The 25,983-nt window shown below is 43.1% G+C and overlaps 1 protein-coding gene across 1 annotated transcript in view; it reads right to left on the bottom strand.

The window, feature by feature from the left end:
* Positions 1–25,983, bottom strand: part of COL6A3 (collagen type VI alpha 3 chain) — a 294,883-nt gene that overhangs the window by 115,366 nt on the left and 153,534 nt on the right. Inside the window, exons 18-25 of the mRNA XM_085645092.1 lie at positions 25,828–25,899; positions 23,928–23,954; positions 19,650–19,694; positions 18,862–18,915; positions 18,498–18,560; positions 4,202–4,267; positions 2,432–2,485; positions 1,208–1,243 (exon numbers count right to left, since the gene is read on the bottom strand). Coding sequence (XP_085501218.1) covers positions 1,208–1,243; positions 2,432–2,485; positions 4,202–4,267; positions 18,498–18,560; positions 18,862–18,915; positions 19,650–19,694; positions 23,928–23,954; positions 25,828–25,899 — 417 coding nt within the window. The remainder of the gene's footprint in view (positions 1–1,207; positions 1,244–2,431; positions 2,486–4,201; positions 4,268–18,497; positions 18,561–18,861; positions 18,916–19,649; positions 19,695–23,927; positions 23,955–25,827; positions 25,900–25,983) is intronic.

Raw genomic sequence — 25,983 nt, 5'->3', positions numbered from 1 at the left:
TCACCAAGGGACTTATCTGTAGAGTTAGGTATAGAAAATGTATAGAAACTTTTCTTTCAATAGTTTTCCTGTTGATATTTGGGGTTCAACATTCCCAGCTGACACTTCTGGGCCCTAATTCTGGTGCTGCCTTATGCAGACTTTTGCAGTGCAAGTATCTGAACTTATTGCAAGTTTTGAACAAAGACTGCTACTCTGGTGTAGATGTCTCATATCCCTCCCTTGAAAGCTCAATAATGATTTACAATTTATGGTGCTCATACGCTATTATCACAAGCGCTCCCAAAATTTGTCTCAGCCAGATCCCGGATGAACCGTTGCCCTTAGCCCAATCTAAAGCACACATCTTTAACTTTAATAACAGTGTATGATGATAGATAAAATTCATTTTTCAGACTGGAGACCAAAATAATTGAGTCACATTGTTGTATCCTTTGGGTTTCTGTGTATAGCGTGTGCTCCACTATTTATGTGTGGTTTATTGCAAGTTTTGTGTGTATAGCAGGTCTCGAGTCCATGTTCACCTGGAATGAAGACCCTCCAAGTTAACCTGTGAAAGGGAGGGTTTAAGATATAAGGTGAAGAGTTTATGGGAGTCTCTGGTAAGTGTGCATGTGCAGAGACAGAGAATGGCCACCATGTTAGCCGGATTTAGAATTACAACCATAGAGTTACAGGTATTAAATCACTGAACCTTAGAATGATCCAGAAAAATGATCACATTTCCCCAAAAACTATAATATTGTTTGAAAGGTGTCAAATGTTCTATAATTTCATGAATATTTGCCGAAAATCATTATTACAAATAGGCATATGTATGAATTGACACAATTTAAGTGCACCATAAAGTGCTTTTAGATCCACCTTTCAGAGTTCAAGAAAAGTACTCCCACTTTACCAGACTCACAGTCTTCTTCTTCATTTAGAGGTGTAGTAAGCACTATCTCTCTGAATTAAAACCTCAGCTGGCTCTGACATCAGAACCCCTGACTCAGTGGCCCATCAGTTATAGGACTCACAGATCCATGACTTGGAAGGCCCATCAAGAGTAGAGACTTCTTATGAATAGTTTTCCTATGAATGGCCTTCACCAACACCAGCCCAACTGGATAGTGAGCCACCTGCCCTACTTTTAATGACCTACTTTGTGTTGTTTAGTTGAATAAAAGAATCTTATTTACAGTCGAAATATTGAATTTATACTTACTTTAACTCCCAGTGGTCCTCGTCGACCAACCCCGCCCTGGTAAACAGAAAGAAGAAATCACAATATTAATATTAGGCCGAGGTGCTAACTGAGTCTCTTCAAGTTCTAAAAATGTAATTACTAAGCTCTTCCTTTATTCTGTGGTCTGTTGCTTTGCTCTTTAATCTTTTCCATTACTGTCCATCTCCCTAGTTTATTCCCTATTCATTTTTTTTCCTTCCTATTCCTTAATTTCCTTATAGTTTTATTACTTCCCTAATCGATTATGTTTATACTCTCACATCTTTTTTGTTACCCAACCCCTTACTTTAATTAATGTAATCCATTATGCAATATTTTATCCCTAATCGATAAACTGCACCCTAAAGTCTTACTATAGTGCTGAGCCCTTACTTTAGGACCCAAAGCCCCTTACCCGTTCTCTGTAGCCCATGCTTCAGTCCCAATGTCTTTAACAATTCCCATATTTGTTTGTATTATTCGCAAAAGCCTCAATTAATTTTTCTGGCTTTCTCTTTTACAAATGCTTTCCTTATTGCTCACATTCCTTCTTGTATTGTTTTCTTCGTCCTTTCTCCCTTCCGTTCTCTCCCTCTTCATCCACATTTCTTCGCCCTCCCTTCAACCACCTTTCTCCCCATCTCTTCCTTTCTTCTTCACCACTTTGGCCTTCTTTCTAATTAACTCCCTCTCGCCCTGCTTCTTTCCTTACTTTCCTCCTCCCTTCCTTCAAGTGTTTCTTCTTTCTTTCCCCTTCTTTAAATTTCTCCTTCCAGCTTCATCTTCCTTCTTTTCACCCATTCTTTCTTCCTCAATCTTTCTTTCACTCCTTCTTCCCTTCCTTTATTGTTCTTATCATCCATGTTTCTTTTGATCATCTCTTCTTACTTCTCTCCTGCCTTACCCCATACTTTCATCCATTCTTCCATCCCTCTTCCTTCCTCCTTTCATACACACAGATTCACCTCTCTCTTTTGTACATACATTGTTTTATATTCCTTTTTGTAGCATGCTAGGGCATCAAAATGTACCTGTTGTTGTTAGGAAAAATATATGTTGTGATACCCAGGTAATGACACACAGTATCCCTCAGTTTGCCATCATTGAGAGGATATCTCTCTCTCTCTCTCCTTTGGATCATTTTCACTTATCAACCAATTCAGATATTTCCATGAATCTCATCTACCTATCATGGACTTATATCATGAATAATAGAGTACTCACATTCTTCCCAGGTGCACCAGCTGGGCCCGCCTGCCCATCAACGCCTGGTTCTCCCTGGAGAACAGAAAAGAAGTAGTGAGACCATGAGTGTATACATACAGGTGAGAGCTAAAGCACTACTTGAACTGGAGGAGCAGAGCACATACCCAGTCTCATCCTGAGCTAAGGAATGAGCTTGTAAAGCCCTTTAGACAAACACATTGTCTGCTTGTAACACCATAGACCCTGCACATACCTAGTTTTTACTTTTTTGAGTTCTCATGCATAAAGGTGCCAATTTCACCTTTTCTTAGGCTTTAGTTACTGATTTTGCCTGCACTACATTACTCTGTGTCACTCCTTACACCTCATGCCATGACCTCCAGCTTTCAAATAGCTCTTCTGCTTGCTGAAACTACAGCTTCCTGTAGCATATGTATTCCATGTCAGGATTTGAATGTTTCTGCCAATTTGCATTATAATTTCTGTCCTGTGGTGTAGACACATTAAACATATTCAGACACTCTTGACATGGATTATGTATTAACTTATACACTCATTTGAATATCTTTCCCTTGATTGTCTGAATTCACCCTTTATTTATGAGTATGTGTTCTCCAAACATGGACTGGACACAATAGCCACGTATGGTCTTTTAAACTGAGCCTTACTCCATTCGTGAGGCCACAGAACTGGGCACTCAATATCAGAAGAGGCACCTACACTGCAAGATACTCCAGATAAAGGTTTGTTTATGTGGAGTGCAGTAGAAACCTGAGCCTGTGTGCAAACCTTCTAAATGGGGACCTTTGCAGACCTCCTGCATGGAATCATATCACTCTTGCCTTGGGCCTAACAACCACATTCTCTTCCCCACTAATCAGGGACCCAGGTGTGATATAGACACACGTCGTGTTCCAAATGACTGTTTTATGCTTTATGGAGATTTGAATATTTTTAGAAACAGAATTAATGCAAATATTAGAATTATGAAATAACAAGTTACTTTCTACTAGTCGTAACATGGAGAAAACAAATCTGCTCAGTCATTTGGGCTTTCCTCTCTCCTTACAATTAGACAGACGTCTGCTTGTTTAATGAACATAGGACTTTTTTGACTATTTACAAGGAAAATGAATAAAGTAAGCAGTGTTTCTAAAATGTAGTGATAAGGAACCCAAGGCAAGATTTAAAGATGTTTGCTTAATCTTTGTCATCGGAAAGGATCTTTTGCAGAGCAAGCAGGCACATTGTAAAATAGGCTCCCCTCAGAGATGGCACTTCCGCCTTCTCTTCAGATGTAGGTTGGATGACATTTTTTCCAAGAGGAATGGCATTGGTAAACACTGTGTTTTTACTACAAGTATACTTAATGGGAGATAAGATGATGTCTGGGGATAATAAGCATTTGTATCTTCCTGGCACATTGTGCAATGAGTCTTGTTATTACCCTCCTACGGATCAGCATTGAGAAAATGCACCTCCTGGCACCTGGAAGAAGGCTGATCCCATTGTATTTTGTCTTCCTTCCAATATACTCATTACGTAATAATGGAAGAGTTCATGTCATGTACACCCTTCCAATATACGCATTACGTAATAATGGAAGGGTGTACATAACATGAACTCTATGTTGCTGAACAGTACAGAACAACATATTACAGGATCTTCTGTCAGGATTGTGTAATTGTCATGGCATGTGATCAGGTTGGGAAAGAGGCAGTGAAGAATCACCATGAGGCTCTGTTACAATATTTGTAAGAGACAGGAAGATGTCAATAGATACTTTACCAATGGGCCGATTTCACCCTTTGGCCCTCGGGTTCCTCGCTGAGTGTTATCTGTTCCAGGCTCACCCTAAGAAAAATAAAAGCAAGTAGAAACTGTTGTGAAAATGTTTTGGGGTAGGCACAACATCTCAGAAATCAAGCACACATTTAGCACACAAACTGTACAGAGGAACACGAGTACAAGTCACCTACATGTCACAGTAGTTCCCCAGCAAGGGTATTTGTGTCACAGTCTTAAACTGTAGAAATGCTACCAGCAGTCTGGCCAAATCTGGATCACTTTTACTTTTTTTTAAATGTTATTCCTTAAACATTTCAGTTGTAAGCAAGTTTCTTCAAATAATAAAGTAAACAAAATACACACTTCACACAGAATATTAATCAGAAAATAGGTTTTTCCATTTAATAAATATTTAGGATAGTTGAGTATGCACCAACCCTTAATGATGCTAATACAGAAAGCCATTTAGTTTGCTGAACCTGCTCACCAATGACAATTATGCCCCCAAACAGCGAGCAAGAGAGGATTTCCTATAATTCTTGGGAGAATACCCAAGCTTGAGAACCAGCACTAGAAATAAGTAACCTTTCCTTCTGCAGCAAGGAGTTCTGAATTATTGGCTGCAAAACATACTTGATAGCATTGAATGCTCAACAAGGAAGGAATAACAGTGAGTCAAATAATTATGCACACAATTCCCAGTCACTGTCCTACAAATGTCTCTGAAGGGAGCAATATTCAAGAGACTTCCTGTGGTTGCTGTTCCACTGGTAGGGTGATCAATTCAGAATGGCAAGGCTCTGCTTGACATTTAGAAATACAATTTAATGAAAGAAAGAATCTATTTCATAGTTTGATGCTTCAAGTGGAGTTGCGTTTTGTAGCATTCTCTCCAAGCAAGTGACCGCAAATGCTGTTCATAGGACCACTTTGAACCCTGCTTTCCAGTAGTGGTGTGTGCTATACTTTCAAAGTGGTGAAATGTAGGACCAACTGTAAAAGTTAGTAAGTTGCAAATTTGGTCATTTTGAAAGCATTGTCAGGATCCCTTATCAGAGCGGTTCCAGTCAATGCTTTCTGCAGTTTGGTGCACAGCTCTGTCAACAGGATGGAGCCTTGCAGCAAGCTGCTTTCGTTCTTTTTTTCCAAAACGAAAATTCAGAAGCTGGAATTTCTTTTTGAAAATGAGATACTGCTCCCCTTGCCATGGGAGCCATCTCCTATGGTGTGATGGGGATGTAGTGTTTTTACTGTTCCTTACTGCCAGGGTAAAAAAACGGCTATATGTCATCCTAAATGGGCAGACTGACATATGGCCAATTCTCTGACGGCTCTTACTCCGTCTGAGAAGTGTGGACACCCTGGTAAAGGAGTTGTCACCACAATGGCCAAACTATGGTCCACCTGCATTTAAGACGAGCAAACGGACCACTATGTTGGTGGAGAGGGAACACTATCGCCATTACGACAAAGTTCCCTCTCCGCCAACATATCAATCTTGACTCAGCCTGACCGAGTAAGTGCAGCAAGTGAGCATGCCTTGCCAAGAAAGTTCTGTAAGGTATACAAAAAAGTAATGGATGAAATGCTTGAATTAATCTCAGCCACTAGTAATTACTCAGGCCGCACCCCCTCCCATTGTTATTTTGCACACCATGCTACCTCAGTTTAGACCCAGTCATGTGAAAATCAGCCTTAACCCATTCCAATGGGAACTCTGCAGGTCTAGTGTTGCACGCTGTTGTACGTGACACTTATCCTTGACGTACAGCGTAATTGAGTGCAGAGATCAGACGCAGGGAATAGAATAAGGCGCGAATAATCACCGGTAAACACGGATACGCCTCTTACAGGGAACTCATGTTGGTAATTTATTAGGAGTACTTACTAAATCTGGGCTCAGTTTAGTGTTCTTAGTGGTGGACTCTCTTAATATAACAATTGTCCCTATTTTCGATATATATATATATATATATATATATATATATATATATATATATATATATATATATCGTTCTCCGTATATCTTTCCTGCAGTTGCACGCTGTACACCAAATCGAAGGGCGCGTCGCCAAACCGACCTCGCAAGAGATGCTCCAAAATATTATTTCAATCCCTGAACCAAGGAGGACGACGCCATGTGCGATTGTAACAATCCTTTATTCGTCAAACCGCCATCAAATGCGTTTCGGCTGATCTCAGCCTTGTTGGAGAACAAGGCTGGGATCAGCTGAAATGCGTTTGATGGCAGTTTGACGAATAAAGGATTGTTAAAATTAGGCCTGGGCTAAAATTTCGTTCCGTTCGCGGAAATTGCGATAATTTGACATTTTCGCGTTCCGCAGAAAGCGCGAAAATGTCAAAATTTCCGCATTCCGGAGCTTTGCGATAATTTGGTTCTTGCTCGCGCTGTAAAATAATACATTCTCGTGCGCGATCGCCTTACCTGAATCCCTGCGCTCGCCGACAAGTTTTCTTGATCCGGTCGCGTTCTCCATGAGATGTTGTATTGTTTTTAGCCATTTGCGCTGTCTCGCGACAGTTCGCGCCCGCAGTAACGTCATGCGTCGCGCGATCACGTGTTTCTTCTCACGATCATGCACCGCGAGACAACTGAAAACAAGATGGCCGCGCCCACGAGCAACCGCATGGGTAAGTTGGCGAGCCGCAACCATGCAGAAAATCTCGCGAACATGCGGGAAAAAAACTTCCGCATCTTCGCGATATTTCCTTGTGTTTGCGATAATTTTTAACATTTTCGCGATAATTTGCGAAAGTGGATTTCGCAAATTCTGCTCACCCCTAGTTAAAATCACACATGGCACGTCCTCCTTAGTTCAGGGATTGGAATAATATATATACATACATCTTCTAATGCTTTGGGGCACTTTGGTGAAAATCTACATACACGGCCGTCCTGCCGTGAGAAGGAGCACCATCTTGGATGTGAGAGGCTGTGGAGTCAAACAGGTTGACATCGTGTCAGCGCACCACTCCACATGTAAAAATAATTCGCCTATAATGCCCCGAATCCTACCAAGGATATTATAAGCTTTTTAAAGTACGAACTTTGCATTGCACCTACTATAGGAATACGTTATGCTCACAATAGGGACTACATGTCCCATCATGCATTGCCCATTGGGGGCCATGAAAATAAAAGTTACCGGAAATTGTGAGCCAGTGATGCCTCGTTTGTTTAGCAGCCCAGGAAGAAGAGGTTAGAAAACCTCGAAACGCGTTGGCGAAGATAAACAATTGCTGGAGCATGAAGGCGAGTAGTGAATAATGCCTGATGGTGAGAGTGGTGTCCAGTGACCTTCTAATGCTTTGGGGCACTTTGGTGACAATCTACATACACGGCCGTCCTGCCGTGAGAAGGAGCACCATCTCGGATGTGAGAGGCTGTGGAGTCAAAACAGGTTGACATCGTGACAGCGCACCACTCCATATGTAAAAATAGCTCGCCTATAATGCCCCGAATCCTACCAAGGATATTATAAGCTTTTTAAAGTACGAACTTTTCATTGCACCTACTATAGGAATACGTTATGCTCACAATAGGGACTACATGTCCCATCATGCAATGCCCATTGGGGGCCATGAAAATAAAAGTTACCGGAAATTGTGAGCCAGTGATGCCTCGTTTGTTCAGCAGCCCAGGAAGAAGAGGTTAGAAAACCTCGAAACGCGTCGGCGAAGATAAACAATTGCTGGAGCATGAAGGCGAGTAGTGAATAATGCCTGATGGTGAGAGTGGTGTCGAGTGACCTTCTAATGCTTTGGGGCACTTTGGTGAAAATATATATATATATATATAATTTTTTCAAAATAAATTGTGTCTTTTTTGTATCATCAAAATAAACAACTCAGTTTGACTGAATTGAGTTCTATGAAAAGCAATAATTGGGCTATCCAATTTGTACTTTAATTTATTCATGACAGATGTGTTCTGTTTCACTATAATTTCTTCCCTTTTTGTTTAAATCCACACATAACTATTTTGTGATAATAGACAATAGAAAATTGTTTTGAAAAATGAGTTCCATGTGAACACATCTTATAAGTTGATACTTAGTACCCAGTTCACAGGGACATATGTGTTGCTCTTGTTTTTTTGAAAGAATGAATTACAACTGATGCATTTATTCTCAAAACTGATTTATGACAGTACATCTTATGCAGGCCGACCACAATACTCCATTGAGAAAGTAGAGTGGCACCAGAACCTTATGGTCAGACTCATCTGCTGTTTCTGAAAATGTGTTGCCTATGCCCTATAAAGGCTACACTGGCTTCCCTTGCTATGGAACATCTGTTTAAGACTGTTTGCCTTCTACATCATGCCTAACAACAACACTCAACTTTCTGTTGAACGCAAATAAATCCAGCCCTCTTGGTCTATGTGTAACCTTTGCTCCAAGTCATGTCCCCAAAATGATTCCCAAGTATAAGCATTGGCTGCTCTTCATTCTTTACTGCTTGTTCTGCACTTTACCTCTAATCTACCTTCAGAAAAGCCTTAAAGTCCTTTTCTCTCTTGAAAAACTCCCTTAGATTGGCCTCTTCTGAAGACCCTTGGGGTTCACTTGTAAGGGTAAGTTACTTACCTGTAATCCTAGTTCTCTTCCAGGGGTATCCTCATCAAAGTCATAAGCACTGAATATTCCCGCCCATGTGCGGGGACCCCGGAAATAATAAAATTATATATGTAAAAAACATATATATATACAGCTCTGTATATGTATAAACATATATCATTTTTTCCAAGCAAATGCAGCTCCCATAAAAGGCTAGGCAATGTAAATATACACATCCAATAACACACATATATATATATATATATATATATATATATATATATATATATATATATATACATATATATATATAAAGGTATAACAATACACCTAAATCTCTTTTTTTTTTTTTTTTTTTTAATGAGGTAAACACTCATGAGAAAACAAAAAATAAAGAGAACAAACTGTGGAAAAACACAGATGTACAACACATTGCCAGCCTGCAGGCTGCATTGCAATATAATACCATAGAGACTAAAAAGCCCTGTACAGGTAAAAACTGGCACCGTGCCTTTAAGGCAGCCCTGACTTCCATATCCCATCATGCCTCAGGGGTGACAGTTAGGTCAGTTGTTCTTTGCGGGACCGTAGTCCTAAACACAAAGATATATCCTTTCCATAATGAATAATACACTTCTTCTCATTTGCCTGGGGAGGTGGGTGGGTTGCTTATGACTTTGATGAGGATACCCCTGGAAGAGAACTAGGATTACAGGTAAGTAACTTACCCTTCTCTTCCAGGGGATCCTCATCAATAGTCATAAGCACTGAATAGAGTAGCAAGCTCCCCTTCCACCTGCAGGCAAATGAAACTAAGGTTGTATCACCCATGGAGAAAGAGAATCATGAAAATGATTATGCATGGAACAGATTCCTCAAGGAGGCTTGTCCTACTTGAGTGTCTGCTCTGGTGTCCGAATCCAGACAATAGTGCCTGGTAAAAGTGTGGACAGATCTCCAAGTGGCTGCCTTGCAGATCTCGGAGAGTGGGACATTATTGAGAAAAGCCGCGGTAGCCGCTTTTCCTCTTGTCGAATGCGCTTTAGGGCGCGCCCCCAATGGTTTCTGAGCCAGTTGGTAGGCCAATGTAATACTTGAAACAATCCACCTAGCAATGGAACGTTTGGAAGCCGCAAAGCCCATACGGACAACCCCATAGTTCACAAACAATTGATCAGATTTCCTGACATTCTTAGTCCTATCTAGGTAGAATTGTAGGACCCTTTTGACATCTAGAGAATGCAACGCCCTCTCTGCCGGAGAGGAGGGGTTGGGAAAAAAGGTTGGTAAGGAGATGGCTTGGTTTACATGAAATTCCGATACCACCTTGGGTAGAAACGAAGGATGAGTTCTCATCACCACCCTATTTAGATGAAAAATTGTGTAGGGTTCTTTAGAACAGAGGGCCTGTATCTCACTGACCCTCCGTGCTGAAGTGATGGCTATTAAAAATGCTGTCTTCCATGTGAGGTGCTGTAGGGTAGCCTTATGAATAGGTTCAAAAGGCGAACCCATGAGCTTCGACAGAACCAAGTTTAGCTCCCAGGAAGGAGAGGGAGGTCTAACAGGGGGATAGACTTTCTTGAGTCCTTGCAAGAAATCCTTCACTACCTGCACTTTAAAAAATGACTGCTGTGAAGGCGAACGCCTGTATGCTGTTATGGCTGCTAGGTGAACCTTTATGGATGAAAATTTCAACCCTGCCCTTGCTAAATGTAGAAGATAGGGCAAAATTACATCCTCCTGGCATTTAGTGGGATCATAATGATGCTGAGCACACCATATATAAAATCTTTTCCACTTACAGAAGTAGGAGTGTCTTGTCGAAGGCCTCCTGGCTTCCTTCAGTATGGACATACACTCTTGAGGGAGGTTCAGATGGCCATACTGGAGGACTTCAGGAGCCATGCTGTTAAGCTCAGCGAGGGAAGGCTGGGATGGTAAATCTTCCCCTGCATCTTGGATAACAAGTCCGGCCTGCACGGCAGCCGCTTGTGGGGGCGGATCGACATGTGTAGGAGATCCGTGTACCACCACTGCCTCGGCCAGTCCGGTGCTATGAGGATCATCTTGGCAGATGAATTCTGTAGCTTGGTCACCACCTTGGGAATTAGTGGGAGAGGCGGAAAAGCGTACACAAATGTCATTGACCAATTGATCAAAAGGGCATTCCCTAGGGATCCTGGTCGATGGTATCTTGAGGCGAAGCCTCGGCATTTTGTGTTTTGCTCGTCCGCGAAGAGGTCCACTTGCGGGCGCCCCCATTCCTCGAAGATGTCTTCTAACACCTCGTCGTTGATCACCCAGTCCTCTGGTTCTTGAAAATGCCGACTGAGCAAGTCTGCTTGCACGTTGAGTTCCCCTGGTAGGTGCACCGCTTTCAATGAGATGTTCCTTGCTAGGATCCAGTGCCACAGGGACTGAGCTTCCAGCGAGAGCGTTCTGGATCGAGTACCCCCCTGTTTGTTCAGGTAGTACATTGTGGTGGTATTGTCCGTCTGTACTAGAATGGTACTCGTCGTGATCGCAGGCAGGAACGCTTTGAGGGCTAGGTGGACTGCCCTGAGCTCCAGCATGTTGATGTGGTACAACTGTTCGCTGCTGGACCACCGTCCCTGAGTTTGCAGAGACCCGAAATGCGCACCCCAGCCTTGAAGGGATGCGTCGGTGATTAAGGTCTGAGTTGGGGGTTCTTGATGGAAGGGGATCCCCACTTGTAGATTCCTTGGCTTCAGCCACCACTTGACTGACTGTTTGGCTGCAGAGGAGAGGCAAACCTTTTCTTCCCACAGGGAGTTCCTTTGATCCCATTTGTCCTCGAGATCTTGCTGGAGAGGACGCATCCTTAGCCTGGCATTGGGCACTAGGAAGATGCAGGATGCCATGGCCCCTAGCAGAGATGAGATTTGCCTTGCCGACGACAGATTGCTGGTTATGATCTGTCTGCCTTTTAGCATAATGGATGACTGTCTTTCCTCCGAAGGAAACACTTTTCCTACTACGGAGTCTATAGTTGCACCCAGGTAGTGGATCCTCTGCGTTGGTGAAAAATTGGACTTTTTGACATTCACTCTGAGACCCAACTTGCGACATAAGTTCAGGCATAGCGACAGCTGTGACCGCACATTCTGTGGTGATGAGCCCTTTATTAGCCAGTCGTCTAGGTAGGGATAGACGAAGACTCCTGCGCGTCTCAGAGCAGCCGCTACTACTGCCACGCATTTTGTGAATACTCGAGGAGCTGACTTCAGGCCAAAAGGGAGGACTTTGAACTGATAGTGAGAGTTGCCTACCACAAACCTGAGAAATTTTCGATGATTCCTTAGGATGGGAATATGGAAATATGCATCCTGAAGGTCCAGTGAACACATCCAATCGCCCATCCGGAGAAGAGGATATATTTGGTGGAGCGCCAGCATGCGAAATTTTTCCTTTCTTATGTGCTTGTTCAGTATCCGTAGGTCTAAAATGGGTCTGAACTCTACCTTCACACTCCTCTTTTGGATGAGAAAGTATCTGGAGTAAACTCCCTTTCCTCTCTGGTTTATGGGCACTTTCTCTATTGCAGATTTGAGTAGTAGCGTCGCTACCTCTTCTCTGAGCTGCTTTAGATGCTGGGATGAATTGACAGGAGGAATCGATGGGGGGTGACTTTTGAAACGAAGCGAGTACCCATGACGCAGTATATTCAGTACCCATTTGTCCTTTGTGATGGATTGCCACTCTGGAAGATGATGTGCAACACTTCCTCCCACCGGAGCGGTGGACAGCATCGGAGGAAGCGGCTTCTCATTGCTTCCCCGGAGCTTTGTTTCCAGCATTAGACTGCCTGTTGTTACCTCGTCCCCTGGATGGCTTGCGGGACTGGTATTGCTGTTTCTTTTGACCTTGCTGGTCCTGGTTCTTTTGCCAATGAGGGGTTTGAACCCTCTGTTGGTAACTGCGCCTGTCATTTCCCTTGCGGCGTCGAAACTCTTTTCTCTTTTCAAGCCCGACAGCTTTCATGGTCTCCAGCTCTGCTTTCATACGGGCCATTTCTTCGTCTGCATGGGACCCAAAAAGAGAACTACTGGAGAAAGGCAGATTTAAAATTCTTGCCTGCGCTTCCGGTTTCAAGGCCGTCAATCTAAGCCAGGATGATCTTCTGGCTGTGACTCCATGTGCATATTCATGCGCTGCCAGTGTTGCCCCGTCTGCCGCTGCACTTATGATCTGGTTAGAAACCAGACTCCCCTCATGCAAAATCTCTTCAAAGTCCCGTCTGTCCTCTGATGGAACTTTGTCAATGAACCTCTGCAGAGAGTCCCATAATGACCTATCATAGCGCCCCAGGAGCGCCGAGGCACTCGCCACCTTAAGGCTTGAGGATGCTGAGCCGCAAACTTTCCTCCCCCAGGAGTCTTGTGTTTTACTGTCCTTATCTGGTGGTACCGTTGAAGATCCCGCTACTGCATGTGTTTTCCTGGCAGCGGCGGTGATGACAGAGTCCGGTGGAGGATCCGATTTAAGGAATAGAGGATCCTCCGGAGCTGGACGGTACTTTTTTAGAATTCTCGCCGGCGCCGTTTTGGTGGTTGCTGGTGTGAGAAAGATATCCATTACCGGTTGTAGCAAACCGGGGACTAACGGCAATAAAGGGCGTGACACTGTGCGTTCATGAAGAGTTTCAAAAATTATGGCTGAAGTTGTCTCCTGAACCGGCATAGGGATATTTAATTTTGTAGCTCCTCTACACAACACTTCTTGAAACGTAGAAATATCATCTACCGGAGATACCCGAGAGGGTGGCGTCTCCGAGAGTGTCGGTGAATAATCCCTTTTGGATGATCTGGAAGAAGGGGAGGTAGAAGGGGTCCTATGGCGCCTTCTCTCTGATCTGGTCGACTCTCTTCTGCGGGAGGGAGACCTGGATCGCCTTCTTGGTGCTCGAGAGTGACTTCGGGATTCTCTTTCTCGAGATCTTGGTCTGATCGGTGTCGCTGGGAATACCACGCCCCTTATTCTTGTTAGCGATGCCTTTATTGCGTCTGGCATAGCAGGGTCCTGAGGCATCTCCCTTACGGGACTTTGAGGTACAGCATTGTCCTCCTCCTGCGAACTTTCTCTTGCAGGTACTGGAGATTGATGCACAAGCTCTGGTGATTCTGATCTTGAACCTGAGCCCTCTGATCCTGAAGGCGAGATAGATATGAGACGCGGTGATTCAGGAGTCGTATATATCAGTCTATGAGGAGATTTCCGCCTTGAGACTGGTCGAATCGTGAGGCGAATATGTGACATCTCCTGCGTACCCTCAACAGAGGGCTGCCTCGACGGTGATAGGCCTATCACCGGAGATCTTTGACTCGAATCTTCGAGGCTCCGAGCTTCTTGTCTCGACGTCGAGATTATCTTCGACGGAGGCTTCCTGTACCTCACCAAAGCTTTGGAGACCTGTGAGGACGGAGGCACCTGCCTCGACGTCGACTCCGACGGAGGCACCTGCCTCGACGTCGACTCCGACGGAGGCCTTTGCCTCGACGTCGACTCCGACGGAGGCCTCTGCCTCGACGTCGACTCCGACGGAGGCTCATGCCTCGACGTCGGCCCTGACGGAGGCGTTTGCCTCGACGTCACTCCTGACGGAGACTTCTGTCTCGACGTCGAATGCTCCGACGACGTCGAAAGCCTCTTCGCCGTCGAACGATGTTTCCTCGACGGCGATCTTGATCTTGACGGCGATCTTGGTCTCGACGTCGACTGTGGAGATCGTCTACGTACTTCTTGCGACGTCGAACGATGTCTCGCCGACCTCGACGTCGAACGATGTCTTTCTTTCGACGACGAACGATATCTCTGTGCAGACGTCGATCGATCTTTTCTTGACGTCGACAGATGCTTTCTCGACGTTGAACTATGGCGCCGAGTCCTCGACGCCGAGCTTTTAGACGCCGTCGACGTCGAACGCATCCGCTTCGACGCTGAATCTAAAGTCGACGACGATTTTCTCTTTGCAGCATGACTTCCCCTTGACTCCTCACCTCTCAGCGACGATCCCGCCGCTGGAGTCTTCGACGCCGAGCCCGACGTCGATGGGGAGCAAACAGGGACCAACTGCTTCGACGTCGACCGTTCTGCTAGGCCATACAGCCTAATCCTCTCCCTCTCCTTTAAAGTCCTTTTGGAAAGGTCTTCACAATGATGGCATGTTGCTGGAGAGTGAGAGTCCGGCAGACAGATAATACACACCTCATGTGTGTCTGAAGCCGCCTTCTTTTTTCCACAAGATGGACATGGAACAAATAAAGAAGGCATTTTTCTGACAAAATAGCAAAATAGTCAGTCAGAAAATCACAGGATACAGACTTCCTCAAAGAAGTTCTAAGAAGAAGTCCAAAAAATCTTAAAGTAGTAATAATTCTTGACTAAAGAGTCAAAAAAGAAGAGAGCTGAATTCCAGGGTCCTGACTGAAGGAGCCGGAAAGAACAACTGACCTAACTGTCACCCCTGAGGCATGATGGGATATGGAAGTCAGGGCTGCCTTAAAGGCACGGTGCCAGTTTTTACCTGTACAGGGCTTTTTAGTCTCTATGGTATTATATTGCAATGCAGCCTGCAGGCTGGCAATGTGTTGTACATCTGTGTTTTTCCACAGTTTGTTCTCTTTATTTTTTGTTTTCTCATGAGTGTTTACCTCATTAAAAAAAAAAAAAAAAAAAAGAGATTTAGGTGTATTGTTATACCTTTATATATATATATATATATATATATATATATGTGTGTTATTGGATGTGTATATTTACATTGCCTAGCCTTTTATGGGAGCTGCATTTGCTTGGAAAAAATGATATATGTTTATACATATACAGAGCTGTATATATATATGTTTTTTACATATATAATTTTATTATTTCCGGGGTCCCCGCACATGGGCGGGAATATTCAGTGCTTATGACTATTGATGAGGATCCCCTGGAAGAGAAGAGCCTTAACTGTGACCCCTGGAGTTAGCGATACCCGTGATATCGGTAACACTGGGAGTCAGAGTTACCCAGTGCTATGCAATGGGACTCAGGAGAGACGCTAAATTGGCAGGGCAGCTGTCAATTTGAGAGAGTGGAAGCTCTGCCAGGTTAGCAAGGTGGGAGCTCTGCCAAAATTATGGCAGAAAAGCCTGATCCATCTATAAAAGGCCCATTTAGATTTGCGTTTTGGTGGATAGATTTGCTTTGAATCTGAAAGTCTCTTAGAAACGTGGCCCTTTAGTGACCCCTTTCTTTAAAGAAGCATTTATTTAAGAAACGTTTATGTAGTGTTACTCAGGGGCACATGTGGCCCCTAAACTCCAATTTCACACCATAAACTCCAATTTTGTAAATGGTCATAATAATGCTACTAATAATGAAAATTATAGAAAACATTACTGACATAACCGCTGATGCCCTGTGAACGCAGATGGCAGAGGTGAAGACAGTTCTTCTACATGGTGGTGGGTGTTGACTGCAAAGGTGCGGGTGATGCAGGGGAGCACCCTCCTCTTTCCTTGCAGAGGAGGCCCTAAGTATTAGTTATGTCACAGGCTTTACTCTCCGCTGGTACCTAACACAGCCAGCATCACATTCAAAAACTGATGCATTGTGTATAAAGCCATCCAAAAAATCATCCCTCCCTACCTAGCCAATCTACTCCCTGTCCCAGGTGGTTGGAGAGGCCTGCGTAGGCAGCAAACCCTTCTTCTAGAACCACCGAAATTCAGAACAGCCGCAGCACAGAAAACAATCTTTGGCTGCAACAGCTACTGAGGCCTAGAACTGCCATAGACCAGAACACTGACCCTCTCTGAATCTGCTGCAAGCAGCTCAAATGTCATTTTATCAACAGTTTTGTACCTGAGTTTCACATCAATTCTATGAACTCTTGGCAATCTTGTACTCCCATAGTTGTGCCCTCTTTCTGTCTCAATATAATCCCAAGCTGTCTCAGTCTCAAGGTTGGAGTGTAAAGCGCTCTTATACCGCTTGGTCCAGGCACACTACCTAAGTGTTCAAATTAATACAAAATGTGAATAAGGTGATTAATTGGCTAGTGATATTCCACAAATAGGCCAGATCTGTCTTTAATAATTGAACGTAATGGCGAGTATACATTTCATTATATCTTTGACAGGTGGGGCATGACACAGAAGTGGAGCTGACATTTTTTACTAATGCAGGCACACCACGGCCATGTCCAAACAGATTAACCCCTTTTTTTTGCATCAGCTTGAAAGTACTCTTCATCTTTGGGCCCTTAGTTTAATTGTCTTCTTTCAAAGTAGCCTGCCCCAGCCAAGTTGGAGCAACTGAGGTAAACCTGTTAACAACACATCCCAACCCTATCCAAATCCCCAAAGATCATCCGAAACACCTGAGGTATAACGCAGGTGAATTACTGCAGCTTAGGCCATCCCTGCCCCCACTGTGTACTCATACCCTCAAGCCGAACAGTACCATAGGAGTCGGAGAGGCCTACCTTCAATGCAATTTTGCCCTAGATAGGTGTTCAAATAACAACAGCATAACACAGAAGAATGCACAATGGAAAATGAGGCTAATTAACAAAGGGTCCCACCCAGGGAACAAAGTAGAGATTGGGTTGTTACTAGAGGAAGAATCTCTCGATGTACTGTTCATAACAGAGACCTGGCTTAAAGATAGTTCTACGCCTGATATTGTCATGACCCTCTCCCAGGCTATGGTATTAGTAGACAGGACCGGTTGGGAAATCTAGGTGGTGCAGTGGCCCTCATAGATAAAGAAGAGTTTAGTTGCTCTATCACACCCCTGACAGTCACTAAGTGCGACACTGTGCAATTCTGAATCAAACGTTCCTCCACATGCTCTTTTTCCGGAATTCTAATTTACAGGCCTCCGGGGAGGTGTAGCGCGTTCTTAGACACTCTCCCCGATCTCCTAGCTACAAGTCTAAGTTACTTGATGAAAAATGACACGGACACAATGATCTCCTACAGAGCAAGGGCCCTCGGGCACATGACACAAATTTACCAGACCTCTGACATACTTCAAGTGGAGGGACTAAATCAGATGAAATTACCATTGCAGAGGGGCACACAAGAGAATTTACAGAATAGCGGGTTACTCATGTGAAAATTGCTATAGTCTTCTTGCCAAAATCAGTCCATATCTGGGCCTGAGGCGACATCCGAGGATCTTAACAGGTCCGTTCATTATAGAAAAATAGGTTTAAAGGTTGTATAATGATCTGTATTCAAATTCTGCAACACAAAATTCTTCAAAGGCTGTCGGGGTACCATATTCCAAAGGCTGGCTGAAGAGTCTCCCTTAAAATAATGAGTGTAGTTCTGCTTTAAGGCTGCATATAGGCCATGCCCAAGGACTATATCACAATCCTACTCACAGGTTCAATGACAGTCTCATGATAATTTGCATGATAGTTGTACTTAAAGGTTGTACAAATTACCAGGTATATGGTTGTTTGAAGGCCTTAATCAAATGTATCAAATATTTTCGCTCAAAGATTATCCAAGGGCCTTATTCAGAGACAGTGTGGCCGTCTTACACAATGTATATATTAATCACACAAATGTTGTATTAGTGTTCTTGATAAAAGCTGCACTTGGACCTTGGACCTGTAATGTTACTCATGTGTTAACATAAAAATTCTAGGCAATATCTAACAAATCCTAAAACTTTCACGACTCTTAAACTTTACTCACCGAGTCACCTCGAAGTCCAGTATCCCCTCGCTCTCCTCTGTCTCCTTTCACTCCTTTATCACCCTTGGAAAGAAGCAAAAACATGATAAGCTCTCAACAGTGGCACACTGCCTTGCAGAAAGTTGGGTATTCAATACCACCCCCCCCCATTTCCCAGGTACCATACATTGATTTGTGTTGCACATCATGTTTTCAATTACACTGGTCTAATACAACAAGGTAAATCCCAGACAGTAAAAGCACATAACTTCTCTAAGAAACCAATTATTATTACCTCTGAGTGATGTTTTATTTTACAATAAAACCAAATATTTTCTCATCACTGGAGTGACAGTTATTCTGTTTACAGGGAACTGTAACTCACCCGTCCACCAGAATCGCCTCTCTCTCCAGATGGGCCTGGTATTCCCTTGTCTCCCTGAAAAAGAAATAGATTGTAGTTTAAAAACAGTAGCATGCCTAAAATATCCATCCGCAATGCATTTACAAGATTTGTGACATTCTGCACATTCAAACTATGGAGCCCTTACATTCTTGCGTCCTGTTTAAGAAAAGGTCTGGAATTCATATAACGTCATGCCTTTAATGTCATGATGGAGGTATAGATATTCAGTGAGTGTTACCCACAGCGAAATGAGGCCAGCCCTTTTATATTTTATGTATATACCATAGTTGGGTGGTCATTTAGGCAGAAGTATCTCAATAACAGAAAGCCCTAGCAACAGTCTAAAGTCTTGGGGCAGAACATCTTATATTTTATCCCAAAGTTATTTTGATTTAAAAAACAATTTGAAAACATCAGGAGGTGGCACATTTTCTCTCATTCCAACTGACTATGTGTATGTTTCAAGATTTACACAATGTCAATTCAAAATATGCCCGGTACAATTGTCTGCACTCCGATCTAGCAGAAGAAATGGGTCATCTAATACACTGTACTAAATACATTCTTGAATACTTTAATATGATGAAGCAATACATTTCCATGTTTGTCCAAAACCTGCTCTCAATATATTTTGATTAGTGCTTTAGATTTTTCTTGGTCCTCAGATACATTGAATAACGGGCTGCATTAAAGATCTGGCAACAGTGCAACCATTTATACCTTGCTGATTCTCTTATAACATTTACAAGAAAGAACACCATACTTACATCTTCACCATCAATACCATCAAGTCCAAGTTCTCCCAATTCACCCTGTTAAACAACAGAAGCTTAATTAGCAACTTGAAACCACAATAAATAACACAAAATACTGTCCCTGGGCAAAGAAACACACCTCAACCACTGTTAAAAAGGAATTGAATCATGGCTAATCAGCAGCATCCATGCAGTTAAGTCGGGGTGTTGAGAGCTATTACATCAGCTTCTAAAATGTGCTTTCAAAGTTTATTGGTGGTCGTTGATGAGCATAAATGGTGTTAGGCTAAAGCTTTCTATTCCTAAATGACTTTAGGGATAGAAAGGGCTTTTAGGGTTCAGGGAGGGGTGTAGTTTAGGGCTCAGGGATGAGTGTACTTTAGCTGTGGTGAGAGTTGTTTTATGGTTCCGGATGGGTAAAGTTTTCTGTAGAAAGGGCTTTAGGGTCAGGGATGGGTGGAGTTTAGGGGTCGGGATGAGTGGAGTTTTGGCATGGTAAGGGACTCTTAGGGGGCAGGGAAGGTGTGTTTAGGGGTTGTGAGGGGTAATAGATGTATGGTGTTTAGGGGTATGCAAATTAAAAGCATCCAAAATAGTTGTTTGACAATGTAAAATATATAAATCCAAATAATGTTCCCTGAAGTAAAGCACTGAAATAAATTACTACAACAAAAATGTTTCTGAAAGTAAAGCCTGCAACTATTACATTTACTCCATAAAAAATACGCATGCAAAAGTCAATTGCAAAAAAAGACATTCTTTAAATTACTTTCTATGAAATGGTAAATTCCATTCATCCTGAAAATTTCAATTAAACAGTTTAGTTGAAATGGTTTCTCAGTAATGGTTTTCAAGAAATTGTTTTTCTATGAAAGCACACGTTTCAAACACTCTGCAACCATGGTATCAAGTCTACCAATATGTGTCAGCCAATAAATCACCAGCATATTATGTTGACCAAATGTGCTTAAGGTATGATCATAACATCATGAATTACAAGTAGTGACAACAGAACTAAGGCAGACCAGGAGTGGCAAGCATACTCAGAATGTGAATCTGTCACCTAAAAAGGGCATCCTGGCGGAAAACAAAACATAGACCTATTCAGACATGTACAAACTTTAGAGCTTATAGAGCCAGGTCTTCAAGACTTTCCTAAAGGCATAGAGATTGCTAATAGAACAAATATAGTCCAGTATACAGTTCCAAACCAAGCCGCCAGTACAGAAAATGATAAGGCAAGCTTTCTTAAATTTAGAAACTTTGAGCAAATTGATATTCGCAGAAGGTAATTCTATTGTTAGAAAATAGCGTTGCAGCTTATGTCAAAACAGAAGGGGACCAGTGTGATGAAAAGATGTTTGTTCTATGCACAGAGGCTTACACTTTGTACACTTGGCCATGAGGAGCCAGTGAAGAAAATCCAAAGCTGATCTAAAGGAAAAGCTTGGCCAGGATAGAGACAGTTTTACAGCCCCTGCTTGTATGTGATGAAGACTTTGTACTAGAAATCTAGGTCGCCATATTCAAGTCTCTTTAAGATAATACTTTGCACCACAAGTGGGCAGAGATGCATTTGCAGCAGAGGTAGACGTTTACAGAGTACCCTTATTAGCCCAAAACAAGTGGAGGATAGCTTATTAACAAGAGTGGCGAGAGCTAGATATTATCCATGCAAACTCCCACCTTCAAACGGTGACACTGTAATCTGATCTGAGCTATCCTCCAGTGGGCAAAATATTGCTGCCAAAGGGTTGAAAAGAGACCCTGAAAGACAATTTATTAACTCCAGTCTGTTCACCATTAAACATTAAGGGAGTTCTCTCTAAGCCACTATGAGACATCTTGCTTGCATTTATTGAAAGCTGCCATTGGAGAACATGAGGTACAATCCAAAGTGAGGGTTAGTTGAGTGAAGTAAGCATAATTCAAAAATGTTAGGCCATAATATCTGATTAATGTGGCCAGTGGTCATAAATATAAATTAAATAATGTCAGGCTTAGTGATAAGCCCTGTGGCACAAGCGGGATAACGAAATTTGAGGCCCCCCCCTGCAAAGTACATGGAGGGTACCACCCTGGCCGACCCCTCACCAATCAGTTTTGCTGATAGGGGCCCCTGGAGCTAGGCGTACTCCATACTTCGGGGGCTGCAGGGACTTTTTTTTACACCTCTGTGTGGCACTCCCTGTTTAACTCCTTTAAAGCAGAGCAAGGGGGGGGGGCAAATGAACTGCCGGTGTTCTGACTATCAAGAAAAAAGCCAGCCATCGCAGCAGTTTTCCTTTTACCCCTATTTCTGACAATCTGGTAAATAGGACATCATGATTGACAGTGTCAAGTAGTACCATAAGTACCTGATGACCCTTGTCTGTCTCCATAAGTAGGTCATCTAATGCAGTAACCAAGACTCCTTCCATTTCATGAAGAGGGCGAAACCCGAACTGACCCCCATCTAGTAAGTTGTGTTGTTCCATTAAACTAGAGAGTAGATTGTGGACATACTTTTCCAGAACTTTACTGGGAAAGGGCAGAAGAAAAATCGGACTATAATAACTCAGCACTACCAGATTGGCCAGTTCCTTTCTCAATAAAAGGAGCACTAGTGCATATTTCCCCTCTACAGGCACAGCAGCTGTCTGCAGGAACTGAGTGGAAATTGCAGCTAATAGTCCAGCCACATAGGTAGACAACAGTTTCCAGATCATGGAGTGTAGAGGATCCAATGGAGAGACAGATGAAATGAATAAGCATAGAATAAGATCAGAAGGAGGAAACACATGCAGATTAAAAGGTCATATCCTGGTCACTCATAAATGCTCATCTGTGTCCTGGAGCCTATGATGTGATATCCTATGTATGACCTGGATATCAATAGGTGTCCATTTGGATCACAACAACTTTTTAAACACGGGCGTTCACAATTTAAAGTTTGAACAGTGGAACCCTCAAAGGACCAACAATTTAATAAGGGGAATATGATACAGAAATCTGTTTCAATGGCTTGAACACTTTCCATGCCTGGAGTGAGTCAAGGCAAACTTGTCCATTGGAGTTCAAAGTAAACAGTTACTCTTTCTTTGAACTTAATGGCAAAGGTACATTTAAGGACGAAGGGGCTTATTAAGAGTTTGGCAGACAAGATTCTTCCCCACAAACATGGCAGAGTAAACTGACCGCCAAACTGAAGGTTCAGTCACTCTGTTAAGAGTCGTACGAACAGTCATGTTTCCACCAGCAGTGCCTGAGACTCAAGGCAAGACATATCTCAGGCCATCAATTTCATTATCTCAGGCCATCCACTCTACTTACAGCAGATGGTCTGACGTACTTTTATGACCGCCAAGAAAAGACTGTCCCAAACCGAAAAAATACAAAATGATCTCCACAACCAGGAAGAAAACCCCCAGGGTGTAATAGCCATTCATTTTTTCATTTTAAAAAACAAACACCACCTTTGTGATTTTGCTTTTGAAAAATAAAGTGTTTTGGTGAGTAAGCGGTTCCATGAAGCATGGCAGTCCCTTTGCAAATTTATAAAACCTTCAGAGGATCCAACTTAGCAAGGGCTCATCGCAAGGCACAGAGATCTTTGCCAAGCAGGTGGAGAATTCAAAACATGGCAGGCTGCAGTCACCAGGGTAGTGGAGTACAGGCCTCCCCTGCCCTGGCAGAACAGAGTACAGCCCGCCAAATTCTAAATGAGGTCCTAAATTATTTGGTTTAATCAATGTTGCTGAGAGGGCACTAGATTACATTTTGTATGAATGGTGAAACATATTTGGACACTATCCAAGATTTCGTAGGTCCAAATGGGGTGGCCGCTCATTCTCAGTGGCGGCCACTAAACTCTGGAATTCCTTGCCCCCTTCTATCAACACGGAGAACTCGCTCCAGACCTTCAGGAAGCTTCTGAAGACCTGGCTCTTTGCCTCTTAGCTGGTTGATGCGAGTCTCTCTTCCGTCTCACCCAGCGTCTTGACACCTTTTGGTTTTAGTGCGCTTTATAGATATCATCCTATCCTTTTAAACATTTATAGAGATAGAATTTCATTACACTGTCACAATATGGGATAGAATGAACTTGGAGGCTCGGTTGTGAAAGGATGATCATGGTCACCAGTGATTCTGGTTCTCAACCATTACATCTCATGTCTCGACAATGCTGTAAGTATGACTGAATTCAGTGAAGACCCAATTGCAAAAAATAAAGCTAAGCTTTATAACACCATGGCAGTTCAGTCAATAATAACTAAAGTTGTAATTTGCTTGGAGTAAGTTGTTGCATACCTTTTCTCCACTGAATCCTCTGGTACCCTGGAAATAAAAAAAAGATGTAAATTATTTTCTATTGTATTACAGCAGAAAACATGTTCCAGTCTCAGAAGTAACATGGAGATTATTATAGTTTGTGGCACCTACTGAACATGTGGAAATATGGATGTCATTTAGGGGTCGCCAGGGGTCGCTGCTGAGACCTCTAGTTTGCCCCTTGTGACCCCTGGCACTGCCTTTGCGACCCCTGCCCTCAGAGGTGGCAAAATCAGTGCCATGAATACAGGAGGACCTAGCCCTTATGGATGTCGGTTGGGGCTCCACTCTCCTATTTTTAGTAATTTTTTAATTTACTAATAGTGAATAAAATTACATTATTCGCTAACAGTGTAATAAAAAGTCGAGTACATATAGCTAATATGACCTTCCCTGCCTGCTGAGGTAACTAAAAAAAAACTTTTATATGTATGTTGTGTGCGTGCTTGCAGGTTTGAGTGTGTTAATCTAAGGGAGAGCATGAGTATGTATGAATGTTTTTATGTGTAAGCAGAGTATGTGTGTCTGTGTGACTGTATATGTGGGTGTGATTGAAAGTGAAGGTCAAAGGCCATGTGATGTCACTTATGCTACCCCTGGTATTTTGGCAAATTGACGTCCATGGTGGAATATGCATTTTCTAGACCCAAAGTGAAATGTCACTCCTCTATTTTCATAATTTTAATTTAGTCTGTTGTGTTTGTTTTCCTCATGTGATGGTGTGACCCTTTCCAGGTAAAGGATAGACTTATAATTTATTCTGATCCGTGTTGTGTCCTCATATATCTACAGGAACCAGAATGTTTGTTATTATGAATGATGTATTTACTTTTTCCATATGACCCCACGTCCTCAACCCAGGAGGAGCAGAGATAGCATTCTCTTTCAAGATAGAGTATCTCAGTGCCACTCTGTCAGGAGTAACGACATAATGTTCTGTCTTGCCACCTCACCAATATGTTCTCATGTAATTTCCACCCTCCTATTTGCTGTCTTACATGTTACAAAATGGCAAAAAACAGCACTGTCACTTTCACCTACAAAGGTGTTGCAAGTTGTTTAATCCCTATAACAACGGTACTACTCTCTGTTTACCTTTGGAGGCGTCAGTTGTGTTGTAGATGACCACAATGATAAATGCCACATTTTGATACCCACTGGTATAGCTGAATGGATGTGGATGCCTTCCTATTTCTAAGGGCCTGATTACGAGCCTGGCGGGCTTGCGACCGCCATATTCGCAATGGCTGTGGTCCATATGCCGCATTATGACTTGCAAAGTCGTTGCAGCGGAGGACCACCGGCTGCACCAGGTAATAGTCGTTCCCTGGTGGTAGCGGAGATGCGCCACAATGTAGTATGCAGTCCCACTGAGCATATTAAAAGTTCAACCACCACCAGCCATTTCATGGCGGGAGCCCCGCCATTAAAAATGCTGGTGGTGGAGGAACAAAGAGGGATCTACAGGGACGGCATGCCCTCCCACCATGGGGATACATTCAGGGGGGCACTAGATATGCCCCCCTGTCTGTATACCCCCAACGTTCCAGCACGGCATGGACGTCACTATCCATGCAGTGCTGGAACTTTTTTGCTGTTCTCATTGCAGTGACTGTCGTCCAGGCACAGCCATGGGAAAGACGATGGACCGTCTGCCATACACGAGTCCAACTCGTAATACGGCGGGCGGTCCTTGAGCAGGTTTAGCACAGCTGTGCCATAGGAGAGCCGGCACATCTGCGCCAAACTGGTAATCAGGCTTTAAGTGATCAGATAACAGATAATGGAAAGTATTACTGTATAGGAGAGCAGGCATGTGTCTGCATATGTCTGCAAAGTCCTTCATGTGCTTTGAATAGTATGAGTGATAAAAAAGCACCTTGACTCCTCGTTGCCCGGGACATCCTTGGAATCCTTGGGTTCCAGTAACTCCAGGAGATCCACGTTCACCCTAGAGAAAGGAGACAAAACATTACTAGCAGGCAGATGTTACAAATAGTCCTCTACAACATTGCATGAGCAGAATACAGATCTC

The sequence above is a fragment of the Triturus cristatus genome, chromosome 3_1 (genome assembly GCF_964204655.1).
Source record: "Triturus cristatus chromosome 3_1, aTriCri1.1, whole genome shotgun sequence".
NCBI lineage: Eukaryota > Metazoa > Chordata > Amphibia > Caudata > Salamandridae > Triturus > Triturus cristatus.
This window is presented reverse-complemented; position numbering and strand designations above follow the sequence as displayed.